The sequence below is a fragment of the Camellia sinensis genome, chromosome 11 (assembly GCF_055761805.1).
Source record: "Camellia sinensis isolate YWXY chromosome 11, ASM5576180v1, whole genome shotgun sequence".
Classification (NCBI taxonomy): Eukaryota; Viridiplantae; Streptophyta; class Magnoliopsida; order Ericales; family Theaceae; genus Camellia; species Camellia sinensis.
Genome location: NC_138971.1, coordinates 89,631,240 through 89,659,003, shown reverse-complemented (window position 1 = coordinate 89,659,003; position 27,764 = coordinate 89,631,240). Strand labels below are relative to the sequence as shown.

At 37.0% G+C, this 27,764-nt stretch overlaps 1 protein-coding gene across 14 annotated transcripts; it reads right to left on the bottom strand.

Moving 5' to 3' along the window:
- Positions 1 to 683: 683 nt before the first annotated feature.
- On the bottom strand, positions 684 to 27,473 carry LOC114283860 (alpha/beta-Hydrolases superfamily protein). 14 transcript variants are annotated; one of them, XR_014344228.1, is made up of 11 exons: positions 27,102 to 27,473; positions 21,219 to 21,306; positions 5,239 to 5,358; positions 5,012 to 5,061; positions 4,699 to 4,794; positions 4,349 to 4,555; positions 2,814 to 2,906; positions 2,601 to 2,696; positions 1,391 to 1,499; positions 1,233 to 1,298; positions 684 to 985 (listed from the first exon to the last, which is right to left on the bottom strand). XR_014344228.1 is itself a non-coding variant. In XM_082894290.1 (11 exons), exons 2-11 carry the CDS (start codon positions 7,902 to 7,904, stop codon positions 857 to 859), a joined length of 963 nt encoding a protein of 320 aa, XP_082750416.1. In that variant the 5' UTR covers positions 7,905 to 8,159; positions 8,298 to 8,987; the 3' UTR covers positions 684 to 856. The 14 variants fall into 14 exon arrangements, 13 of the variants coding, with proteins under 13 accessions (XP_082750416.1, XP_082750420.1, XP_082750413.1 ...); XM_082894290.1 differs by lacking the exons at positions 1,391 to 1,499; positions 21,219 to 21,306; positions 27,102 to 27,473 and adding exons at positions 5,425 to 5,524; positions 7,877 to 8,159; positions 8,298 to 8,987 and having other exon boundaries at positions 5,239 to 5,336; XM_082894294.1 differs by lacking the exons at positions 1,391 to 1,499; positions 21,219 to 21,306; positions 27,102 to 27,473 and adding exons at positions 5,425 to 5,519; positions 7,877 to 8,159; positions 8,298 to 8,973 and having other exon boundaries at positions 5,239 to 5,336.
- Between the last annotated feature and the right edge of the window lie 291 nt (positions 27,474 to 27,764).

Genomic DNA, 27,764 nt, shown 5'->3' with positions numbered 1-27,764 from the left:
AGGTTCTTCTTATACTACTAGTACCCACATTAGCAGGCAAGTTTCAATTACTGCCAACTCCCATTCCCATTCCCCATAGCATTAGCATTATTTAAAAAAACAATTTGATGTTCTTAGTGTTCCTATGGTTAAAAAAAATCCATATTTAAAACTGATGCATTGTTACTACATTACACATTGAGCAGCCTCTGCAGGATATATCTATCTATCTCTCAACCACCACATTCACTCAAATCAGTTACTGGTTTGATCCTGGTAGTTCATTCAAAAAAGACCAAAAGCTACAATAGAAAGATCATATTTACAAACTTAATCATATGACACTGATTTTCCCTTTCTCATTCTTTACTTTTTTTTTTTAATCTTGTTTTGTTAAATAAAATCTAGAGTAAAATTCAGACAACAGTATTAGTCCCATTAGCAGCTGCCAATACAGAAAACCTCCTTATTCTTTGTATGCTATATAGTTAAAGAACCTCCTTTTTTTTCTTTTTCTTTTTTTTTTCTTTTTTCTTTTTCTTTTTGTGGCACAGTGATTCAAATGTATCACACTGTAATTATTATGCTTACTTCAGCTACTTCTTTCTGATTTTTATTTTTTTTAATGTTCCATGATGACAACATTACTAATTGTGCTCATCAAAAAAAACATATATGAAGACCTTAAAAGTGGTAGCAAAAAATAATGGAAAATCATCATTGGTATATATAGTGCATAAAATTGTCACTGGTTTCAAATTTGAAAAATCATCAAAAGGCAATGAATGCAATGCAACCAACAAACTAAGATCAAGATAATTTAAACAGAAAAACAGAGAGTAAAGCTCCAATACTGTGATGCACAATTAGCTTCCAACTAGCAATCGTCTTGACAACTGAATTCCGCAATCAACTTAGCAACAACACTGGGCTTTTCTACGTGTGGGATATGGCCACAATCTGGCACTTGGCGTATTATTGCATTTGGCAGTTCACAGTGCAACTTCTGCATTAAACAATTCAAAAGAGCCTCAGAAATCAGTTAATCCCAGTTAATGTAGCTACTAAACAATCAAAAGGTAGATACATAAACTTGAGGGTGGTAAATTATCTCATTGAATAGAATAAAGTAACATATGAGCAAATTTCTTCGTCAAGCATGTTTTACAAATTACAAAAATAGAGGACTAATTTATCTTTTGCTGTATTTCCAACTCAAGCCTATAACCAGAAAACCTCAAGAAAGTACTAACCACTGCGAGTTTGTTACTGATAATTTGATCATCTTCACCCCATATTATAAGTGTCTTCTGCTTTACCTGCATAGTGTAATGGTCAATAGCACAGAAAGTCTAAAAGAGAGAGAGAGAAAAAAAAAATTAAAATTAAAATCCAAGGCATATACACATACTTCAAGTTTAGGCCTTTGTTTGGGAATTTGTCTCCACCTTCTTCATGAGGTAAAACCATGGTTAACAAAATCACGACCCTTTTCATAGGATTGATCCTACGATCCTAGACTGCCGAGTAAAATCGACATTATAGCAGTATCGCAAGTAGAATAATTGGACTGAATATTCTCCACCTTATTTGAATTACTGGTAATTTTTCACCTTATTTTTTATGGAAAGTCGAATCTTACAATTTTGATCATACCCACGAGACCCTCTAGGATCCTAACTTTAACCATGGTTAAAACCAAAGCTGAACTACTATAGTTGCATGTCACTTCCAAAATTTTATTATTGAATATGCATTTTATGTTTGTCAAACAGTTGAATGCATATGATAGTGTCCTAAGAGAGGCAATCCATGCAGACGAACTAAGAAATGTGCAGCACACAAACAGCAGGCCTGTGACAGATTCTTACCATGTCTTCAGCTTAAACAATACAGCCACTCTAGTCTAATGTTATTTCATAAATGTACACCTAGGCTGCGTTCGGATCATAGATTTGGGTAGGGATTTGGAAATGGAAAGGAAAAGATGAGGAAAATGAAGAAAAATTTTAACTTTCATTTCATTCACATTCCCTTACCATTTCCTTTCCTCTTTCCAAATCCATAAATCAATAATATACAGCAGCTGCTGGAAGAAAATGTTGGCTCAAACCAAGAAAATGCTGGCTTAAAACAGGACACATGCCATTTATATATTTCTGTCGGTCAAATTAAAAATAGCAGCCGCTGGAAGTGACAATAAACGAGTGCCCTAACAAAATTACGTTCTTGAACGCACAAAAAGATATATTTGAAATATATTTAGCAAACAGGTTTCTGCCAGACTTTAAGCTGAAATTCTGTTTCAAAAGAAGAGGAACATCAAAATGGCCAAATTGGTTATGCAGACAATAAAGAAATGAAAGAAAGCAGTGTGGAACCCTTAATCAGGGCCTTTGCACATACTTCTTTCCAATTTCAATGCCTTCCGCATATATGTCAAGATATTTTGTCTGCCACAATAATATAAAAATTGCAAGTCAAGGCTACACCAACAAACACGATCCATGTAAACATAGTCTAATACACACATCTTCTGAACCACAGGACTTGTGTTTTTCATACACAAAATGCAACGACAATCAATAGTTCTTGGTTAGAATAGCAAAAAAATTTCTTACCTGTTCGATCTGGGAGCTCACATTATAACCTCCACTATTCATAAAAGCCACAGTAGCATCCTCCCACCAAGGCAATAAGCAATGTAGACGACCCACCTAGTACCACACAGAAAGACAACAGCATGAGATCCAAAAAAACATAAAAAAAGCAACTATAAACATGTCAACACTGTATTATATTTTTTGGTACTAACTATTATAGTAAACACTTACATTAGTCCAGTCTAAGCAGGTACCAAATGGTAAGCCATTGAAGGCCAAAAAAGTTGCATATAACCGCAGCGGGATGCTCTTCAACAAATAAACCTGTTCATGAGAAACAATAATATACAAGTATATGATATGTCCAAAAAGATAACAAACATTGACTTAAACACAAGCTTACGTGATCATATTAGTGCAGATGCATAATTGTTGGGTTGCAGCAGCAAAGAGCCATATATAGAAAGGCTTAAACACTAAGGGATGGTTTGGGATGTTCTAATTAAGTGCACTTTTTGACTTTTTATAAAAAAAAAAAGATGTGTAAAAGTTAAGAAAGTGAGTAGAAAAATAAAGAGGAGATGTTTATAGATGTTGATTGATGTGACCCAAATAAATGTATGTATGCAAAAAAATTGCACATTTTTAGTGCATCCCAAACACTTACTAAATATCTTACCAAACAAAAAATTATTTAAAAAAGGAACTCCATCTAATTGCTTTTCTTTTCAGAGTGCTTGTTTATTATTTTTCAAAAGCATCTTAAAATTCTTGCCTCAATGAAAAGAAATATTTGATCACCTTGACTATCACCACACACACACACAGATTTTAAACTCAGTGATATGCTTATGTTTTTTAAATTTTCTATTCCTTTCTACCTCTGGTTTCAGGGAAACAGCAGTCTAAATGTGTTTCCAGGTCATGAAATGCCATATCTTTGCTAAAAGTTTGATATTTTAGCTGGCACTGCTACAGTGTACCATATAGATAGTCATAGCTGAAGATAAAGATGTAGATAGAATGAATGGTATGTTTTAGTGTATGACAAAATAACTTTATTCAGGAAAACCAGGAAGAATGTAGTGTCTCAATTACAAAGATTTTCTCCACTATTACGCATGATATCTAGCAGTCAATCCTAACTCAGTTTGGTGTATACTTGAGAGTTAAAGACTGGAAATAGAGCTAGATTTCACAAGGTCATGATAAATTACACGGCCTTTTTTTCTCTCGTAAATTTGTTAGGTGACAGTTCACTCTGCAAACTAATCATGTTATAGCAACTTATCATGCACTAAGTAATAATGCTCAGATAGACCAGAGATGCAAAAATGTAAAAGTTCCTATCAGTTGTATGGTGTAGCATATTTACAATTGAAGGTGAGAAATCTAACGATATAGGATTTATTTTGTATCACCTGGTCTTACAATAAATCCAAGGTGCACTAAAATTCGGAAATTCTATTTTTAGGGATGAAACCTAAAGCAAATGGCTCAAAAAGATTGCTCTGGTCACCCACTAGGGGGACTGGGAGAAAGAGGAAGTCATTTTAGATGCAGTTCAAACCACCTAAATGCAGCCTGGAAGAAGTTTAAATGCATTGATTTGTTCACTCTCTGATACTAGATGTGACATGGAGAATGATATTAGGAAAAGATATATATATATATATATATAAGTATTAGCATTGCAAGTTTACGTGGCTAGCAATTAATCATGAGATAGTAATCCTCTATAGATAAAACTAATTGATGAAGCTCACATTCCCAATTACATAAAAGCAATCACACATTATTATCACCGAGTAATGTAAACCATCTGAAAGCACCAGCATCACACAATCTAACAACTGGAAAGAATTATTGATAGAGATGCACACCCCAGCATAGGCTATTGCCTTGGGTAACTTCCTCATGTTGCCGGTGCCTTCTGAGTAAACACTTGCGTCAATCAAAACCAGTTTCTCAACCTGAAAGATGTGCAGTAGAAGTGCAGAACCTCCTATGGTAAGCCATAAACATAAATTACTAGCACTAACTATACTAACTTATATCGAGATGCAACTAGTAAGCCTCCCCAATTGGATTTATGGTGCATTTGGAAAATACTTACAGCTTCTGAATGGTTGACAGCAAAATCAATTGCAACCGCTGCACCAAGGCTTGGTCCAACTAGTAGCATTGGCCTTTTGATGTAGGATTTCCAAAACTATATGAAATATGAAACAAAACCAATTTACTCTTCAGAATTAGGGATGACAGCAAAGTATCAGCAACAGCAATTAAGATAGCTACCTTTTGCTTTATGTTTTATTGGACGCTAATAGAAATCAATAGAGCTTGATTTACACACATTCAAAAAAAACAAAAAACAAAACAAAACAAAAAAACAGTAGATATCCTTCAAGCAGCAGGAAATTAGGTACCTGATAAAGGTGATCACGCTTGGAGGCCACATCACATGAAGGAAGCCTTTCTAACACATGCAAAAGAAAAACATAATTCAACATATAAAAGAGGGTACGTAAGTTGATGTATGGGCCTGTTTAGGATTTGTTAAATACACATACAGGCAGCATCCCTTCATGATGAGTTCTTCAATAGACTTTTTTTTATCAAGAAAAAATAAAATAAAATGATGGGAAAAACAAACCTAAATGGGAGAAGCCCCAACCAAGAATGTCCAACGCCCAGGTCTCCAAACCAGCTTCCTCAAGCAGTGGAAGTGTGTACCTCCACTCTAAACAGGAACTGAAGAATAAGAAGTAATGGACTGCAGAAACACAAGAAATAATTGATTTTTCTCAGAAGAGTGGCATGTATTTCACAGAATGCAGACCTGTCAAAACCGTGAAGGAGAACCACTGGATTTGTGTCAGTTTGTAGCAATGGCTTCACACAACTGCTCATGATAGAACCCTCTGAGAAGCTAAGCTGCGCTGGCTACCAAAGTCTGGAGTTAGTCACATGAGTTCCAAAAAAATGAAAAATGGTAACTATCAAATTTAGGGAACATAGTCTTTTTATATAGATGAAAACTTGTAAAGTTCAAAATCAAAGCTTCAGAACTCATTGAATCAACAGATGTGAAGATAAGTTGCTGCTGATTGTCAAAAAACCAGTAAGTTAACATGTCTATGTTAAGTTACCAATTGTCCCAAAAGGTTAAGCTGTTAGGAAATGGACCAATAATGTATATCAAGTTATCCAACACCCTCACGTGTAGATGCAAACATCCATACATAGAAAAAAGAGAGAATGCAAACAAGAGATAAAGAATACAAATGGAGACCAAATGCAAATGGAGAGACTAGAACCTAAGACCCTCCCACCAACCTAAGATTGATACCATGATAGGAGATGGGCCCAACAATGTATATCAAGCTATCCAACAATCTATGCAATTCATATGAAGTTCTATCAACTCCTTCTAACTGATTTTATAAATGCATTGTGAGAGATATAGACTGTACTTTTCGTAGGCGAATGTGTCGTTAAGCATGAAATTGGCAGGAGAAGAGATGGTTGATGGTTTAAAACAGTAAAAAGGCAGACATCCAATCTATGTATAGCATTGAAACACCACAAGCATGGTTATGACTCATCTGCCAGTTTCAATGTGCATGTAGATATTACCACTGTATAACTATGTACTCAAAATCATAGAAGTTGGATACATAAATTGAATTAAAACTTTTATTGAATAGAAGATCTTAAAACGTTTAATTGTTATCCAAATTAAATCAAACAAAACCCTAGTTACTTGATTAAGGTATAATTAAGAGAAGAAGGTATGGACGAATTCCATAGTCTTTGATGTACACGACATTGAAAACCTTCGAGAATCACCTCTTCTTGCTCTGTAGCCTCCTCTTCCAAGGTTGAACAACCCCTCCAATAAGTTTTTTTTGTTGTTGTTGTTGTGGGGTCTTTCTAGTCTAATACAAATTAGGGTTGTATATGGATTATTCCCACTCTAAATCTCAGAAAATGCAGATTTCCTCTTGTCACTATTGTTCGGCCAGTGACTCTGAGCACTTAGGTAGCCAAGGGCAGAACCTGAAATTCAAAGAGAGCTTTTTTTGGGAACCACTACTCAGAAGGTGGGTCTAGGCGCTTGGACGGCCAAAGACAGCCTTCAGGCTATTTTGTTTCTTCTTCTTCTTCTTCTTCTTCTTCTTCTTCTTCTTCTTTTTTTCCCGCATGTTTTCTCATTATTGAAACACCATTTACTCTGCTTTCACTCAATTTATTTTGAAGGCAAACTTCACTTTACCCCCTGTGGTTTGGTTCATGTGCAGTTTATTCCGTTAAGGTTTGAAAATGACCACATAACCCCTTCGTGATTTGTGGACTGAAATGCACTGTTAGGACCGTTAACGATTTAATGAAAAACACTTAAATAGCCATATATTTTCATCATTTGTTTGGAAGGCAAAGTGCACTTTATCCCCTGTGATTTATTTCATATACAATTTACCCTCTTAAAATTTGAAAATGAGTATATAACCCTCTTATATTTGCCATGTGTTTCACACTCGTTAAATTGGACGGAATGTTTAACGGTATTTAACGGTGCACTTCAGCCCACAAACCACGTGGGGGCTATGTGCTTATTTCCAAACATATGGGGGGAGGGGGGTTAAACCACACATAGCCTAAACCTTAGGGGATAAAGTGAAATTTGCCCTTATTTTAATTTCAATTTGAGTTCTTAGTATAATAGTGAATCAACCAACGCTCATTTAATTAATTTAAGAACTAATTTCTAATTCAACACAACTCTGCCTCATAATCCTTGTGGTTTGATAGCTGGACTAAACTACTGGAAATTGAAGAAATCACACAAATGCTAGAAAGATTGAAAAGGGGAAGAGGAATTCTTGAACACTCAATGTTTGATGCCACTTGATTAGGAAATTTGGTTACATGAAGTATTTATAGCTCCAATGGACAAGCCTAGAAATAAATGCAACTTCCACATCCAATGAACCATACATGAATCTTCCTAGATACATTCATTCTAGGAATACATGAATCAGAAAAAATACATGAACAAAAACATAAACAAATACTTCTAGAAAATGTGTAAATTAATTGAACTAAAATCATGTTAACTATTTTAACACCCCCCTTTAAACTTGATTTTTAGTAACCCGAGCATAGTCCAAAACTTGATAAAGTCTTCATACTTGAACAACTCTGTGAATATGTTAGCAATTTGATCACGAGATTTCACGAACTTGAGTTGCACCTCCTTTTTTGCAATTCATTCTCTAAGAAAATGATACCTTGTATTAATATGTTTACTTCAATCATCGAACACTGGGTTCTTGGCCAAAGCGATTGCAGACTTGTTATCAACCAAGATCTTCGTTGCTACCTTTTGTGCTAAGTTCAAATCCATCATCCAATTCCTTAGCCAAATTGCATCATGTAGCATCAACATACTCAGCTTCACACGTAGAAAGTGCTACTATCGGTTGCTTCTTTGAACTCCAAGTAAAAGTTGTATCTCCCAAGAAAAACACAAAGAGAGTAATGCTCTTTCTATGATCCAAGATTCCAGAATCACTATCACAATAACCAACAAGCTTGAATTCAATTGAAGATGAATAAGACAAACCAAAATCATGTTCCTTTAACATAAAGAATAATTCTTTTCGCAACCTTAAAGTAAGTCATTGTGGGTGCTTCCATAAAACAACTTACCAATCCAACTCCAAGATGAACATCTGGTCTTGTGCAAGTCAAGTTTCGTAAACTTTCAACTAGACTCTTGAAAAGTGTTCTATCCACTTTCTCTTCTTCATGCTTTGTAAGCTTGACTCCACATTCCACGGGAGATGTTAACAAGCTTGTAATCAATCATCTTGAATTTCTTGAGTATTTCTTTTGCTTATCCTTCTTGAGAAATAAATATGCCATTCTCCATTTGCGTGACTTCAATGACAAGATAGTATGACTTAGAAAATATGAGGAAGAAGAACTCCGAAAATATGAGGAAGAAGGAATATATTTCTGTTATATTCAAAACTTCTTATTTTACAAGACCAAATGACACTCCTTATATAGGAGATATTACAAATATCATTATAACCCATTATATGCCACTTACATATTATATATTACCACTATCTACCACTATCATATTATATACATGCCACTATCTACCACCAACACCACTATCATATTCTATACATGCCACTATCTACCACCAACACCACTATCATATTCTATACATGCCACTATCTACCACCAACACCACTATCATATTCTATACATGCCACTATCTACCACCAACACCACTATCATATGCCACTATCTTATTATATGCATTAACACAAATTTCCAGCACTCCCCCTCAAGCTGGTTTGAAGATATCTTCCATAGCCAGCTTGCTAGTCAACTTATCAAATTGCTTCTTGTGTAGTCCCTTCGTTAGCACATCAGCTAATTGTTCACCTGTTGGAAGGTAGGTCATACAGATTATGCCAGCATTGATTTTCTCCTTGATGAAATGTTTATCCACTTCTGTAAGAATTGATGTATTATTGATTGATATGTTGATGTATTACAAGATTGATATTAATGTTATGGTTACAATGATTCCTATATATAGGAGAGGGTGAGTGTGTAGTAGGTGAGGAGTAGGTGAAGTGGAGGTGGTAGTGGTGTAGTGGGTTAGGTTTAGTGGAGTAGGTGAGGTGGTAGTGGTGTAGTGGGTTAGGTTTAGTGGAGTAGGTTTAAGTGGGTGAAGGTTTAGTGGAGTAGGTAAGGTGGTAGTGGTGTAGTGGGTTAGGTTTAGTGGAGTAGGTTTAAGTGGGTGAAGTAGGTGAGGTGAGGTGGATTTTAACAGCCCCCCGCAAACTCAAGGGGGATAGAAACTAACCAACTTGAGTTTGGAGAGAGTAACAAAACAAGAAAATACATAAAAATAAAAGAGGATAGGTGACACTGTATGGTCGTGTCAGACCATTGGTGAAGACACTGGATGGAGGTGTCATAACGTTGTAGAGGACACTGTATGGGGGTGTCATAACGTTGTAGAGGACACTGTATGGTGGTGTCATAACGGTGTAGAGGACACTGGATGGCGGTGTCAGACCGATGTAGAAGACAGTTTATGGGGTCATGTCGGACCGTTGTAGCAGACAATGTTGTGACAGTTTACGGAGTCTTGCTGGACCCTTGTAGAAACTAACCGGAATCAATGTCGGGACAGTTTACAGAGTCTTGTCGGACCCATAAAGGAGCTAACCGGAATCAATGTCGGGACAGTTTACAGAGTCTTGTCGGACCCTTATAAAGTCGCACCCTCAAAAGGCGTGCCCAATCTTTCAAAAGGCGTGCCATCAAAAGGCGTGCCCAATCCATAAAAAGGCGTGCCATCAAAAGGCGTGCCCAATCCATAAAAAGGCGTGCCATCAAAAGGTGCGCCAGACACGCGGCGATGCACGTGATCGACAGAACGCGTGTCGGCCTCTTTGTCATGGTCTTTATAAACCGAAGCGGAGGCTGAGGCTTGGAAGCAGAGACAAAAACCTGCTAGAAAAACTCTGAAAAACTCTTCGTTTTCTGAGAGAGATTTCTGAGAGAGATACGCTGTAACACTCTGTTTTCTGAGAGAGATACTCTGTAACACTCTGTTGTCTGAGAGAGATTTCTGAGAGAGATACTCTGTAACACTCTGTTTTCTGAGAGAGATTTCTGAGAGAGACACTCTGTAACACTCTGTTGTCCAGAAAATGGCTTCGTCTTCCCGTAGTCTGCTCACTCTCTTTCCAGACCTTAACGAGTCAACAAGAGAGATAACTGGTGCGGGGGCCAGTGAACCTCAACCAAGCGCCCCAGGGTTTGCTCCGTTGAACTTTCCTATGCGGTCTGTTGAGCAAAAAATGGCAGTGCAAACTGACATTGAAGCCAATCAGTATACTTTGAAGTCCTGTGTGGAGACGATGACGGCAGTCACAAACTTGTCGCACCGGCTGCAGAGTAGGACAAATGAGGTGCAGCATTTAAACGGCCAATTGGCTCTGCTCCAGCGCATGTATAAGGATGCGCGAGCAGAGATAAGTGTGCTGAAGGCGGAAAACAAGGAGCTGAAGCGGAAGGCTACCGTGATGTTCCGATTTGGAGGTCCACCATATGCTGTAGTGGAGGAGCAGGGTGGAGTGAACGTGCTCGGTGGAGTGGGTAGTATGGAGGCAGCGCCGGTAAGGGACACCCAAGAGAAAAGCAAGAAGAAGAGACCTGCAGCAGAGTAGAGAAGAAAAATCCCACTGTGGGTGCGGGTGTGTTGTGGTGGTTTGTTTGTTTGTTGGTTTTTTTTTTTTTTTTTTTTTTTTTTTTTTTTTTTTTTTTTTGTGTGTGTGTGTAAAATTGTGATCGGGGTTGATCCCTGAGATGAATAAATTATGGTTTGGTGTGCAAAGCTATATGGTATGAATGGAATTTGAAAAAGATTAAAAATAATGTGAAAGAAAACTAAAGAAAGAAATAATAAAAATATATTTGAAATCAAAATGAAAGATGGGGAAATAAGGAAAGTGGTTTGGAGAAAATAAATAAAAATAATGGATTTTGAAATCAAACGGGGGACTGCGAATAACACCAAACAACCCCTCAAACACCTCCCTGGGTTGTGTGTTGAGTTTCTGTTGGAACTGGAACTGGAACTGACGGTTCTGATGATGATACTTGAACAACCTCCACATCCTTATGAGCTGTTTGTGAAGACTGAGATGAAGAAACTGCAGCCGGTACAGACTGCAACAACTGACCTGGGGTTACAAGTAAAGGTGTTGGTGTTTCAGTCTGACTTGAACTGGATGTCCCAAGACTCCCAACAATAGAGGATATGGGTTGAGATATGGTTTGATATGGCAAAGTTGGACCAGAGATTGCATTAGTCTTGTTGGAGATTGGTGGTATAACAGCATTTGTATCTGGATTTGATGTAACCAAAGGAGAAAGAGAAGGCAAGTTAGCATTTAGAGTTGCTGTAGGGAGGGCAGCACTAGGAGCCTTGTTTGTGATTGAACTAGGTAATGCTTCAGGAGCTAGTGTGATAGAAGGTGCAGGAGGAAGCATTGATGGCAAAGTTGATGCCGGAAAAGATGTAGGTGCCAAGTTGAGGGAATTGGTAGTAACAGGAAGCAGAGGAGAAGGATATTCTGGTAAGTTTGAACCAGGCAAGTTAGATGCTCCAGTTGGAAATGGGGCATTGAATCCAGAATACTGCATCGGCTGCTGCATGGAAGGAGGCATTGATAGCCCAGGTGGTGGCCTAAGCAAAGTTTGCTGGTGCAACTGAGGGAGTGAAGGCCTGAACAGGTGCAGAAGATTTAACCTGTAAATCCTTCTGTCCATCACGTGAAGGCTGCGGCAATAGCAATATTGGTGATTATTGGCGGTGATTGGAGAGGAGGTATGTGTTGGAGGTTTCAATTGGTTGAGGTCTGGCGGGCGGTTAAGGCAAAGTTGCCGCCCGCCAGAAGGCGAAGAGCACCAAGAGCTTAACCTATAGCTCTGATACCATGTAAGAATTGATGTATTATTGATTGATATGTTGATGTATTACAAGATTGATATTAATGTTATGGTTACAATGATTCCTATATATAGGAGAGGGTGAGTGTGTAGTAGGTGAGGAGTAGGTGAAGTGGAGGTGGTAGTGGTGTAGTGGGTTAGGTTTAGTGGAGTAGGTGAGGTGGTAGTGGTGTAGTGGGTTAGGTTTAGTGGAGTAGGTTTAAGTGGGTGAAGGTTTAGTGGAGTAGGTAAGGTGGTAGTGGTGTAGTGGGTTAGGTTTAGTGGAGTAGGTTTAAGTGGGTGAAGTAGGTGAGGTGAGGTGGATTTTAACAACTTCTATATGTTTTGTGCGATCATGTAGAACTGGATTATGAGCTATAGATATAGCTGCTTTGTTGTCACAATAGACCTTCATAGGTGTCGGGTGAGAAAGCTTTAATTCTTCAAGAATTCTTTTAATCCACATTACTTCACAGATTCCATGGGCAACAGCTCTGAACTCTGCTTCTGCACTACTTCTAGCTACCACATTCTGTTTTTTACTCCGCCATGTAACTAGGTTCCCACCTACAAAGGAGCAGTATCCGGATGTTGATCTCCTGTCTGTAACACTTCCTGCTCAGTCTGCATCTGTGTATACTTCAACTTGAAGATGTCCATGTTTCTTGAACAGTAAGCCTCTCCCTGGAGTTCCTTTCAAATATCTTAAGATCTTATAAACGGCCTCAAAGTGCTCTGCCCCTGGTGAGTGCATGAACTGACTTACCATGCTGACTGCAAAGGCAATATCAGGCCGCGTATGAGACAAGTAAATCAATTTCCCGACAAGTCGCTGATATTGTTCCCTCTCTTTGACTTCTTCAGCCTTAGCAGCTTGTAACTTCAAGTTAGGCTCGATCGGAGTCTCCACCATCTTACAACCAAGCATACCTGTTTCTCCAAGGAGATCAAGAACATATTTTCTTTGATTAACGAATATACCTTCCTTGGATCTTGCAAATTCCATTCCGAGGAAATACTTGAGGGCTCCCAGATCCTTAATGTGAAATTCTTTTGCGAGTTTCTCTTTGAGGGCTGCTAACTCTGCTTCATCATTACCAGTTAAAATGATGTCATCAACATAAACAATCAAAATTGCAATTTTACTGTTTTTTGAATGTTTATAAAATATTGTGTGATCTGCTTGACTCTGCGAAAAGCCACAACTGATAACTGCCTTCCCAAAGCGTTCAAACCATGCTCTTGGTGATTGTTTGAGTCCGTATAATGACTTGTTCAATCTGCATACTCTGTCGCTTCCAAGTCTCTGCTCAAATCCCGGTGGTAGGCTCATGAACACCTCCTCTTCAAGATCACCATTGAGAAATGCATTTTTAATGTCAAGTTGATGTAGAAGCCAATCTGAATTTACTGCAAGAGATAACAGTACTCTGATGGAATTTATTTTAGCAACAGGAGCAAACGTCTCCTGATAGTCGATCCCATAAGTTTGAGTGAAGCCTTTAGCCACCAGTCTCGCCTTGTATCTCTCAACGCTTCCATCTGCGTTACATTTTATCGTAAACACCCATTTACACCCAACTGTTTTCTTGTCTTTGGGTAGATCAACTATCTCCCAAGTACCACTTCTCCTTAAAGCATTCATCTCCTCCATGACTGCTAATTTCCAATTCGGATCATCCAATGCTTCCTGTATATTCCTTGGAACAAACAAGTGTGAAATCCTAGATGTGAAAGCTCTATGGTTTTTAGACAGTCTTTGATAGGAGAGGTAATTTGCAATAGGATGTTTAATGCAATTTCGGACACCTTTCCTAATTGCTATAGGAACATCAAGGTCGGAAATAGAAGGAATAGGATTACCTAAAATTTCGATGCCAGAACTCGGGTGGACATTCGGGTCATTAGGATGGACATTCGGGTCATTATTCCTCAGATGAAATCGCTTCCTAGTATAAACCTGAAGCTTAGGATTTAGTTCATTTTGTAGTACTTCTCTCCCTAAACAAGAATCTTCTTGACTAGGCACCATAGAACTTGGTTCTCCTAAGTGATCATTATCAGACAGATGTGGTTTTTGTGTAGGATAAATGACATTGGGGAGCGGGATAGAAATATCCCAAAAACGGTCTTCTACTCCACTTGTCTCCCCCTGAAGAGAAGTGTTGGGGAAATAGGATTTTGTTTCCACAAATGACACATCCATACTCACATGAAATTTCTTGGTTTGAGGATCGAAACACTTATACCCCTTTTTGTTTGAGGAATAACCCAAAAAAACACATTTTATAGCACGGGGGTCAAGTTTTGAACGAAATTGACTAGGAACATGAACATAGGCAGTACATCCAAAAACTTTGGCGGGTAAATCAGAAAACAACCTCGTGTCAGGAAAAAAAGTTTTGAGACAATCGAAAGGTGTTTTATATGTTAACACCTTTGTAGGCATCCTGTTTATCAAATAAGAGGCTGTTAAAATTGCTTCACCCCATAAATATTTAGGAACATGCATGTAAAACATTATAGCACGTGCTACTTCAAGTAGATGTTTATTTTTTCGTTCTGCAATGCCATTTTGTTGAGGGGTATCCCGACATGTAGATTGATGAAAAATCCCTTTTTTTTCCAAAAACTCACCCAACTGCTCATTGAAATATTCTGTTCCATTATCAGAATGTAAAATACCAATTTTGGTTTGAAATTGGTTTTCAATCATATTGTAAAAATTTGTGAATAAATTTTTCACGTCAGATTTTTTATTCATCAAATAAATCCAACATAAGCGGGTATGGTCATCAATAAATGTAACAAACCATCTTTTACCATAAAGAGTAGTGATTTTAGAAGGGCCCCAAACATCACTATGAATCAAATAAAAAGGTTTGGAAGCCTGGTAAGGTTTTGGCAAATAAGTAGAGCGATGAAATTTTGCAAAAATACAACTTTCACAATGAAAAGAAGAACAATCAATCCCTTTAAATAATTCTGGAAATAAATGTTTCAGATAAAGAAAACTAGGATGTCCTAGCCTATAGTGCCATAGCATTATTTTTTCTCGAACAGAGATTGAACTAGTACTATTAAAGCTCTGAGCTTTTTTATTACTAACAGGTACTTCATCAAAGTAGTAAAGACCTTCAAGCATCCTAGCACGCCCAATCATCATCCCCGAGTTCTGGTCCTGAAATTCACAATGGGATTCAAAAAATGTAACACGACAATTAGAATCCTTAGATAGTTTACTGACAGACAAAAGGTTACAGGCTAAGTTGGGGACGTGAAGAACAGCATTGAGATTAATTTTCTCAGTTAGTTTAATAAATCCTTTTCCTGCAATAGGTGAAAAACTACCATCGGCTATTCTGATTTTGTCATGACCAGAACAAGGGAAATAGGTACTAAATAAATGGGAAAAACTAGTCATGTGATCGGAGGCACCGGAATCTATGATCCACGGAGAGAAGTTTAGGCAAGAGAAGGCTTTAGGATTTCTACCTGTTTGTGCCAACAAAACACTAGGAGTACCGGATGAGGAGTTGGATTTTATCAGCTTTAAGAGTTGATCAATCTGCTCTTTGTTGAAGGGACCTGAATCGGCTTCATTAGCGGTAGGAAAGCCACGATTCTTCTCTCCTTGTTTGCTGCTTTTCCAGTTAACAGGTTTGCCATGGATCTTCCAACACGTTTCGCGTGTATGGCGAGGCTTGTTGCAAAAATCACACCAGACCCGTGGCTTATCATCAAACCTGCGCTGGTAATTTGCAGCCTTGTTGGCCGCAGCATCGCTAATTAAAGCAGAAATTTCAATTGATTCACCAGTACCTTTTTTCTTAAGCATGACGCTCCTTCGGCTCTCTGCCCTTCTGACTTCGGCAAATACTTCGCCAATGGATGGGAGAGGAGGTCTGCCAATAATTCTTCCTCGCACTTCATCGAACTCAATGTTGAGGCCGGCAAGAAACTTGTAAATACGGCTGTCTTCCACAGTTTTCTTGTGGTGGTTGCAGTCGTCAACCGATTTCCATTCGTATGTGTTGAAGATGTCAAGATCCTGCCACAACCTTTTCAACGAATTGAAATATTTGGTGATGGAATCATCTCCTTGACGAATCTCTCCCAACTTCAAAGTGAATTCGAAAACTTGAGATTGATTTCCTAGGTCAGAATACATCTGACTAACATGATCCCACAATTCTTGTGCAGTAGGATAGCACATGTAATTAGAGCTTATATCCTCCTCCATGGAATTGACCAACCATGTCATAACCATGGAATTTTCAGCGTCCCAACTGTCGAACAGCGGATCATTAACAGCAGGAGCCTTCTTGTCACCAGTGATGTAACCGATCTTTCCTTGCCCACGGATATACATCCGGACAGATTGTGACCAGCGGAGAAAATTATCACCATTTAGGCGGATGGTGGTGATTTGGACAGAGTGAGAGTTTGACGTTTTCACCGGAATGGCAGCGGCAGGGGTTGAAGTGGTTTCGGACGTGACTTCCGACATGGCTATGACGGTTTTAGGGCTGCTGTGTTTTTTGTAGCTCTGATACCAACTTAGAAAATATGAGGAAGAAGAACTCCGAAAATATGAGGAAGAAGGAATATATTTCTGTTATATTCAAAACTTCTTATTTTACAAGACCAAATGACACTCCTTATATAGGAGATATTACAAACATCATTATAACCCATTATATGCCACTTACATATTATATATTACCACTATCTACCACTATCATATTATATACAAGCCACTATCTACCACCAACACCACTATCATATTCTATACATGCCACTATCTACCACCAACACCACTATCATATTCTATACATGCCACTATCTACCACCAACACCACTATCATATGCCACTATCTTATTATATGCATTAACACAAATTTCCAGCAGTATGCCATTAATCTAATATCAGTCATCTCAAATTCCAGAACCATTGCTTTCTTGAATTCCTCAAACATGTTAGATTGTTTCCTGTAAAATTAAGATCATCCACATACAAGCAAACAACCAAGACATCTCCATTTCCACTCACGTTATAGCAAAGAGCATGCTCATGTGGGCATCTAGTCAAAGCATTCAACATGAAGTACTTGTAATCCGAGTATTCCATGCTCTTGAGGATTGTTCCGTGTAATGCTTTCTTCAGCTTGAGAATTGTATCTTCATGGGCTCTGACCATATACCTCATAGGTTGTTCAATATACACTTCCTTGAGAAACACATCAAAAAAAAAAGCAGACTTCACGCTCATTTGATAAACTTTCCAATTGTTGTGTGTAGCAAGTGAAATCAACAACCTTATGGTTTCCAACAGGCAACAGAGGCAAACACCTCATTGTAGTCAATCTTAACACGTTGACTATAACCCTTTGCATTGTATCTTTCTATCTCTCCCTTTGCCTTCTTCTTTACCTTGTATACTGATGCAGATGAGATTTAAAAAATAGGATAAATTACAAATACAACCCATGAGGTTTGCTTAAAATACGATTTGTCCCCTGTGGTTTTGGAAGTTACATCCTGCCCCTTGAAGTTTCTGATTTCATAACAAATGACCCTTTTTATTAATAAATCATCAAGTCAAGTAACAGTTTTAAATGATGTTAGAAATTTATTTCAATTAATAATTCAAGTAATTTTATTATTGTATTAGAGAGCAGCTAGGAATTTCATTTTTTAAGTTAATTTTGCTAAAAAAATTTTTTTGAAAAGGGGGCATTTTTAATTTCCCAAATCATAGGAAGCAATCTATATTTTAAGCAAACCTCAAGAGGTGTGTTTGTAATTTACCCTTAAAAATATTATATATTTTTATTTTTATTTTTCGGAATTAATATTTGATTAGAAATATTATAGTTTAGTATCAAATAGTATATAATTATTATATTTTCTCATTTAGCTTTGCTATTTTATGTTTCTTGTTTAACAAGAATTAATATTTTCCTTTTTAAATATTCTTGACTAATAAGAATATATCTTTTCTTTTTTAGATTTTCTTGATTAGCAAGAATTATTTTAGTATAAATAAAGATGTAAACCTTAGGGTAATACAGTTTATGATTGATTAATAAAAATCGGGAATTTTCTCAATATTGTTTCGTTCTTATAGAGAGAATAACTAGTTCGAACTTGTTCGTGGATCGATCTTGCAATTTCATCTTCTTTCTGATATGCTTCCCTACATCAATTGGTACCAAAGCTAGGGGTGTTCAAAAACCCAAATGGCCTGTCAAACCCACCCGACCCAATAGCAAGTCGGTTGCGGGTACAAATGTATAATTTTTGGGTGACCGCTGGTCTACCAAGTCTGTGAGAAATTCACCAGCTTAACCTAAACCGACAAAATTTTAATAGTTAATTAAGTTTTTTCCATATAGGTGGCAAGCTTATGTTGTATATATAATATACTTTATCTTTATCATGATTTTCTACACTCTCGTCAAATCAACAATTGATTACGTCAGTATCAAAAAAAAAAAAAGAAGATCTACTTAGCTCTGATTTGTATCACTATGTCTCTACACTCTCATAAAATCAATATGTGATTGCTAACATAACAAAAAAAGTCTGATTGCATATGTATCTATGCCATTATGACTGTACATTCTCTCTCATAAAATCAATAAAGTCTGATTGCATCTTTGTCTATGCCATTATGGCTCTACATTCTCTCTCGTAAAATCAAGGTATGATTTATGAATATCAAAAAAATCTGTTATTTTCAAAATCAAATCTTCTCTCTCTCTCTCTCTCTCAAATCAAGAGATCACAAACCCTAACCCTTTCCCTCCTCTCTCTCACTTGAACGATGGGCAGAGGCAAAAACTAGCGGGCAGAGTGGGTTTCTTCACCATGTGGTCGATATGCCGCTATCAAAGAGATATATATGAGAGAGAGAGAGAGAGAGAGATGACACCTATGAAGCACGGACACGTCTCTGGAGGTTGCATACAGGTGTCCAACACGTGTCAGACACAGACACAGACACAGACACAGACACAGACACACTCTGGACATGTGTCGGACATGCTGGAAAGAGTTAGACACGCTAGGACACTTTGGACACGTTGGGACATGTTGCGGACACGCTGAGAACACGCAAGGGACATGTTGAGGACACGTTAAGGACACACTGGGGACATTCTAAGAACAAGTTGAGTACTATTTTTTTCAAAAAAAAAAAAATTTAATTTTTAATTTTTTTACTAAAATAGCATATCTAAGGCTGATAAATTTAGTAAAATTAAATATTTGACATAAAATACATATTAGATATTTAAAAATACACATAATAAAAATATAAAAACATACGTTTTGAACATGTCCCCAACGTGTTGTGTCCTGTATTTTTTGAAAATTTACGTGTTCGCGTGTCCATGTCGTGTCATGTGTCCATGTCCATGTCCATGTCCATGTCCGTGCTTCTTAGGATGACACTGCACGAGATGCACAATCAAAAAATAGAGTTGAACAAATTAAGGAGGCACTTGGAATACAGGCCAACCAAGTGGTCACCTTAGCTGTTACGAATCGACCTTGCAAACTTTTGATAAACCTCCATACTTAGGAGGAGGAAGAGGTTTTGGTTGACGTTACCACTAACCCTTTCACAAGGCCAAAATAAAGGGGTAGGAGAGTCATGGCTACAATTGAGTGGCCATTCAACATCAAATATCATTCCATATCCTTATGTGGATTGGAATAAGCCACCAATTTTGATGAAGAACCATCAATTATTAATGATGTTCCAAAAATTGATGAGTTAAAAGTCAACGAATTTTTATCAGGAATTGATTCTAAAATTAAAAAAAAAAAAAAAAAAAAAAAAAAAAAATCGGCAAGCATCAACAAAGGAGGTCAAGATTTGTTTGGCTACAAGTGCAAGGAAACAAGAATTGCATATGATGTTCTTGGAATCAAGTCCATGAGTCTGTGTAAAGAATAGTCATAATGTCATAGATATATTTATTTTGGAAAGATTAACCTTAAATATAAAAAGGATGCAGACGTAAAGTTTTTCAAATTATTTGATGCAATGGAAACTCGAGGAAGAATTTTTTCAAGTGGAGGAAAATGATGCAGATGAGATTTTAAAATATTATATATTTGTATTTTTATATTTTAGAATTAATATTTGATGGCATAGCCACTTTGCTTCTTAACCAATGCCTTATATTTTTTGAAAGCTCCAAAAGCTTCGGATTTTTCTTTCAAAAAATAAACCTATGTTTTTTCTGCTAAAATCATCAATGAAAAGTAGGAAAATAATTGTCCATACCAAATTACAATAGCTTAATTGCACTGCAAACATCCATATGCACAACACACTAGTGGCTCCATTACTCTTGTAGTGGCTTCTTTTGCAAAGGACTTCTAAAATTGTTTGCCAAATAGATACCCCTCACATAATTGGTCTGGATGGTTGATAAAAGGTAATCCATGTACCATCTTCATTTTGGCCATCAACTTTAGTCCTCCAAAATTCAAGTGTCCAAGCCTCATGTGCCTACACCAATACTTATCTTTCACACTTGCATTTAAACACTTGGCAATGCATGTTTGAAGATTCAACAAGAACATTCAAGTCATTAAAACTTTAGCCACCAAATTATTCATTTCATCCCTCAGGGAAATAGTACCGTCCTTCATGTGAATTTCGTAACCCTTTTTTAAAAGTTGACCCAAGCTCAAAATACTACTTTCCATTTTCGGCACAAAATATATTTCAGACATGATTCTATGATCTCCATTTTTCAAACGAATTAAAATTGTACCTTTGCCGATGATTGGAACTTTCGAGAAGTTTCCAAAAGTACGTTGATCTCTCCAAGTTTTATCAAGCTCCACAAATTTGTTTTTGTCGCCGCACATGTTGTTACTTGCACCATTGTCAAGATACCATAGATTTGCTCCTAATTCTTCATTGTCTTTGACGGCTAGCAACAGAGTAGGTTCAACTACCTCATCCTTTTGTTAAACAAGATGAGCTTTCTCTTCAACATTGTTGGTAGGATCTCGACATTCCCAAGAATAATGGCTATGTTTGTGACAACTATAACATTCAACTAAGACTTATCATACCTTTGTTCCTTTCTCTTTGAAAAGTTTCATCTTCCTCTAGATCTTCCTCTTCCATGTGATCTTGATGATGAAGATTGGCTTCTTTCTTCTAAATCATTGACAAATGAACCACAGACTTAACGAAAGAGTATAAGTCGAAAATATCTTGCATCAGGATAGGTAGTTTTCGGCTTTGATCCTTCCCTAGTGATAACCTATCGGACTTACTGGCTAACCAATGGACGCGATGCCTTGAATTGTTCAGCCGTTTGTGTAAGCCAAGACAATAGATTTCACACAAAATATCTTCTAACACATCGTGGTTCTCACTGTTGTGTTCATTTTGGCCTTGAACGCACCTGGTTTTCATAAGTGTTTCTAGAGAATTTAGCCTCTTTTGAAAAGTTTCATCTTCCTCTAGATCTTCCTCTTCCATGTGATCTTGATGATGAAGATTGGCTTCTTTCTTCTAAATCATTGACAAATGAACCACAACCAACTTTTTCACCTCTTCCTTGACCATGTACATGTGATCATCCCCAGCCTCTTTGTATTCTTCCACATCTATGTTATCTTTCACCATGTCCTCTAAAGGAGTGTTTTGTTTGCAAAACATGTTCCACCATCTCATCTGAATTTTTCTTTGGCGTTTCCTCATGAGCTTGTAGGGATCCCAAGAGTCAACCATCACAGACTTCAAGTCCTTTGACTCTTCAATAGCCACCATAATATGTTCAAATTTTGGTTGCAACGAGTGAAGAATTTTCTCCAGTACACAAACATCTGGTAAATCTTCTCCATCTCTTCATTTGATTCACAATCACCAATACTCCAGACAAATAGTCTGAAACAAACTCCGATTCTTTCATTCGAAGAATTTCAAGTTTTTGAAGTCGAACTTTATTTACCTTGTCATCCTTTGAAAGAATTTTGCAAAATCTCCCATGTTTCCTTTGCAGTGGTTGCATTAGCCTCTTTCTCAAACAAAGAATCATCCAAACATTGATGGATGATAACAAGGATCTGCTTATCTTTCTTATTAGATTTTTGCAAGGCCTCCTTTGAGTGCCAGTCAAACTTGACTCATCTTGTGGCTTCACATAGTTGTCCTCCACAATCTCCCAAGCATCTTGTGATCCAAGCAAGGCCTTCATCTGAATCAAACAATTGTCGTAATTATCTTTCAAAAGCCAGGGAAACTGGAATCCCATCAAACCATTCACCATTTTCTTCACCACAAACTTAGTGGCTTTGATACCACTTCGTTCAAATGGAAGAGGAATTCTTGAACACTCAATGTTTGATTCCACTTGCTTAGGAAATTTGGTTACATGAGGTATTTATAGGCTCCAATGGACAAGCCTAGAAATAAATGCAACTTCTACATCCAATGAACCATACATAAATCTTCCTAGAAACATTCATTCCATGAATACATGAATCAAAAAATACATGAACCTTGACAATACATGAACAAAAGATAAATAGATACTTCTACAAAATGTGTGAATTAATTGAACTAAAATCATGTTTAACATGAACAGCTATTTATTCTACTTAATTGAATTCTAGTACAAATTAATTTTTGATTGAAAAATGACTGATCAAGATCCTCCTTAAATTGTAAAATATAACAAGTATAATTTGATGGTCTTCAATATTTTAGGTAGAAAATCTTACTGAGCTTCTTTGATCGTGTTACAATCACTTCAAAAGGTAGCAAACCAATGGCTTTTCGAAATCCATTATTTAAGTTTTTGCTTTCATTTATTAGATTTTATTGTTCTAATCATTTTGTTTCCTTGTAGGGGTTGTATAGGCTTCTGGTTAGCAGGATGTCACACTCTTTATGTCCAAAAAATTCAGAGACGTTGTAGCTCTTATATAACTTTGGGGAAATTACAAAAAAAAACCCAAGGTTTGGCATCTTTTTCAATTTAAACCCCAAGTTTCCAATTTTGACAATTTGTACCCCACCATTCCACTCGTGTTGCAATCCGATCTCCCCGTCCATCTCCGTCTCTATTAGTTAACGGAAGATTGATTTGGGCGCCAAAATTGCCCTAATCATCACGATTTAGGGCAAAAGACACCTTTTTTAACCTTTTCAATTTAAATTTCGTTTATTTATTTAAATATTTGTCCAAATAAAATCCTATCTGTCTAATTTTTTGTCTATCCAATTTTTTGTCTATCTGTTCAATTTTCCACCATATTTGAACAGATCTATTCTTGCAATCTGTTGCTTCTTCACTTGCTGTTAAAATCATTCCGCAAACAAAGATTCATCATCATCACAGCATATATTCATCATCGTCATCATTATCATCAACAACAACATAACAAAAAACTCTAATCAACAACAACGAACTGTAAAAGTGAGGCGCATTTTAGCAGAAAACACCATAAACATAAACTAAGTGGTGCTTACCATCCATGAACCCCGGTCCAAAAGGTTCAGATTTGTATACATATACATACACATACAAATATATAAATACACATACATACACATACACATATACATACATTTGAAGCTAAATACTTGTATATCAGAGAGAGTAGGAGGAGGAAGAGAAGAAGGCGGAGAGAGAGAGAGAGAGTTCTGCGTCACTAATCGGACAACTCCAAATCCACCTTGTCGTTATGGCATGTCGATGGAACCTTGTTGAGGATCAACTCCGAACCTTGATCCAGATCTGCGCAGTGGAGGTTGTGTCAGTGGAGAGGCGGGGCGAGGTGGGGGCAATGGTTGGACTACGCGTGCGGTGCCGGAGCAAAAGTGAGGACAATGGTGAACCATAAGAGAGACATTGATCAAAGTGAGGATTTGTTGAAGGGAAGATGAGAGTGGAGATTTGCAGAAGGGAGAAGGAGATGGCAGTGAAAGCGGTGAAGGTGATGATAGGACTAGTGGCAGCAACGACAAGGCGTGGCGGTGGGTGACGACGACGAGATGAACGGGGGGATGGGATTACAACACGAGTGGAATGGTAGGGTACAAATTTTCAAAATTGGAAACCTGTGATTTAAATTGAAAAAGGCGCTAAACCCTGGTTTTTTTTTTTTTTTTTGTAATTTCCCCTATAACTTTTAGTTCATATCTCAAGTCTTGTAGGCAAAACGCACACATTTTCATGGTTGTTCTTTCACTGTCAGTTACATATATAGGAAAAGGAAAATGCTCAGGTGTTTTGGAAAGTTGGTAAAAAACTGAATTTTGGCTTTTTACCAAGCTTTTTAACTTTTTGGAAAGTGATTTGAGAAGTTAGTAAAAAGTTGATTTATTGATTTTTAGTTTAATATTTATTTATGATGGCAAATCAAATTAAAATGACCAAAATACCCTTACCCAACATAAGAAATTTATTTTTTTATTTTTTTGTCATAGGTCCTAATTTGTAATTTTACACTTGCATTTTTGGTCCTTCCCAAACCAATTTTTGCGTTTTTGGCCACTTACGTTTTTGGATAATGATAAAAAACGTGGCTTTTTATGAAAGTTCCCAAAACGGCAAATCTCTTTTCTTACCCTATTTTCACATTATAGACACATGTCAAAGAGAGTCTCATCACATGTATTTATTGATGTGCCCCCATCACTTTGCCTTTACGAGTGAAAAAATAGGTAAGAAACATGATTATGTATAACATTACTATTATATAGATATTAAAACGTTATTTCTTTGTACTAAGCGAAGGACAACAACATTACACAAAAACCAACACTATAATATCCTTTTGGCTGTAGAGAGACAGAGACAGAGACAGAGACAGAGACAGAATGTAGAAGCATAATTTATTTTGGTCACATTCTTAGCCATTTTTGTAATTGTAACAGCTTGGCCTATTTTTGTTAGGGCTAAGCAAGGAATCCGTAAAATCCGTAATCCGATCCGGTCCAGTCTAATCCGATAGGTTTGGATTGATTTTTTCAATCCGTGGTTCGGTTCCGGATTGAAAATTTCAAAATCCGTAGGCCATGGATCGGTTCCGGATTGAACCCCACGGTTCCGGATTGGAACCGATCCGAACCATCTAGAAATAATCTATATTTTTATACTATATACCTTCCCACACCATATAATTTCTTATATGATATAAAAACTAAAGTGTAAACCTAATCCAGCAGCCTCACCTCACTCATTCACGCCTCTCACTCTCATCTCAGGTCTGTATATCGATGGTGTCTGTCTCTCTTCTCTTTCCCATCTCAGACTGAGTTCTCTCTCACACTCTCATCCATCTCAGATCAGATCGGTGTGCTGCTGCTCGTCTCTCTCTGTCGGTGAGTTCTCTCTCTCGGTGTTCTCATCTCTCATCTCTCTCTCTCTCTGGGATCGGTGACTATTTTTGTTTATTTGTTCCCAGATCATCCATCTCAGATTAGATCGATAGCTATAGCTGTTGTCTTCCTCTTTCGGTGAGCTCCTCTCTCTCTCTCTCTAACACTCTGAAATAGGTTTAATCTCTAACACTCTGAAATGGGTTCCCAGATCATCCATTGCAGATTAGATCGATTGTTCATGTCATCTACAATGGATTCAGTAAATGTAAGTAGGAGATTTTTTTTTTTTTTTTCTGTTTTTATTTTTATTTTTATTTTTATTATGTTTTATGTTTTCATTATGTTTTTATTTTTATTATGTTTTTAGATCGATTGTTTTTTTTTTTTTCTATTTGTATTTGTATTTTCTGTTTTTTTTTTCTTTTCTGATTTCATCTCTGTTTTGTATTTCTATTTTCTGTTGTTTGTAACCATTGATGCACAAATCAGTGTTTATGGAACACTTTAACTGAAAGAGTAGTGACAATAGTGACAAAAAGATTCACTGTCTTTCTTTTGTTGTTTCCCTAAATACCTAATCAATAAAATTTCAAACATATGTTGTATACTTGGAGTTTCCTTTTTAATTTCATCCTGCACCTAAATGCTTATTTTTAGGATCTGCTGTTAGTTTTTAGACAATGATAGACATGATAGACCTGTAAACAATACCTAAATGCTTATTACTATTGTTGATGTAATGTCTACTACTATTGTTGATGTGTGTTTGCTTGGAATGGATGATGTTTGCTTAGAATGGAGGATGTTTGCTCCAGTTTATAATGGAATGGATGTTGTTTACTTGGAATGGATGTTTTTACTTGTATTGTTTACAGGTTTACAGGAATGGAGTTGCTATTGGAATGGAAATGCTAGTGGAATGAATGTGTACTTATATAATATTGTTTACAGGTTTTCAAATAGGATGTTTACTTATATAATATTGTTTACAGGTTTATCACTCAGATTATATTGTTTACAGGTTTTTCACTCAAATGAAAATGTAATGTCTATATTTTTTTGGTTATTTAATTATTTAAATCCGTGGTCCTAAACCGATCCAATCCGTGTTTCAACGGATTGGTTCGGATTGGTTTCACAATGTAAACGGATTGGATTGGTTTTAATTTTTCAGGAACCGTAGATAACGGATTGGTCCTGGTTTTCTCCCAATCCGGACCAATTCAGTCCATGCTCACCCCTAATTTTTGTGTAGAGAAATTTTCAAATACTCTCTTTATCTCACTAAATTATTGTACGCAAAGAGGGAAAAATAAACATATATGTACATAAGTGGCACATGCGTGTACAATTCAGATAAGTAAAGATAAAAATAAATAATAAAAAAATTAATTTCATAATGTGCTTCTTGTCTCAAGATTTGAATGAATTCAAATCTTGCTCGCGAGTTTGAATGAAATTTTTTTTATTTTAAAACAGGAAAATCTGTCACATAGGAGCCACCCCACACTGACACCAATCAAATCATGTGCTCACATATATATAACAGTATAGATATGAGAGAGAGAGAAATTGGAAAGAAAAGAGAGGAGAGAGGGGGGAGAAAGAAGGTGAACCTGTAGGGGGAGTCTGTGAATCCTAGTGGCCAAGTTTCGTGCAAAAGGGTCTTTGATTTTGTGGACCTCTCTGGGTAGAAAGGACGGAAAGGCCTCCTCTCCCGACACTCTGAAACGCGACTGGAGTTTGGCGGTGGCGGCTGCGAAACCCATACCCATACCCACTACACCCATTGGTGAGAGGGCGGTGGTGGTGGTGATACCTAGCATTTTCCTTGGCCTTCGGGCCGGTGCTGTTCTGGGTTGGATTGACTGTGGATGGATGGACACAGACAGACACGCACAGTGTTGTTGTTTCTGTTACTGTTTGCTTGTCCAATTGATTTGATTGGATATTAAGGCGCCAAGTCATTGGCTTTCCCAAAAATTATTTGTTCCTCATCAACCACAAACTATCATGTTTTTTAATTAGGGTCCGCTCTCCGGTCCAAATCTGGATCCGGGCCGATCTGGAGATTTAGAGAGCCTGGGGTAACTTTTGAAAATGGGGTTTTTTTTATATTAAAAAAAAAATTTTGATGAATAAAACGATAAATTATAATAACTTTTTTAATTACAAATTTGTAGAAATTTACAATTACTGATCTCTGTAAATAATATACTTTCAAATTAAAGCATAACAAAAATTATGAACTTCCACTAAAGCACAAAAACTAGGTAATT

Bases quoted from the DNA above. Each gene is read 5' to 3' on its own strand.
- LOC114283860 (XM_082894287.1), bottom strand. From the start codon at position 27,311: ATGCTAGGTATCACCACCACCACCGCCCTCTCACCAATGGGTGTAGTG. The intron at 21,307-27,101 runs GTTCACCTTCTT...TCAATGATTTAG, and splicing joins TTCACAGACTCCCCCTACAG to AAGAAAGAAGCCAATCTTCA. The intron at 4,795-5,011 runs GTACCTAATTTC...TATTTCATATAG, and splicing joins AGCGTGATCACCTTTATCAG to TTTTGGAAATCCTACATCAA.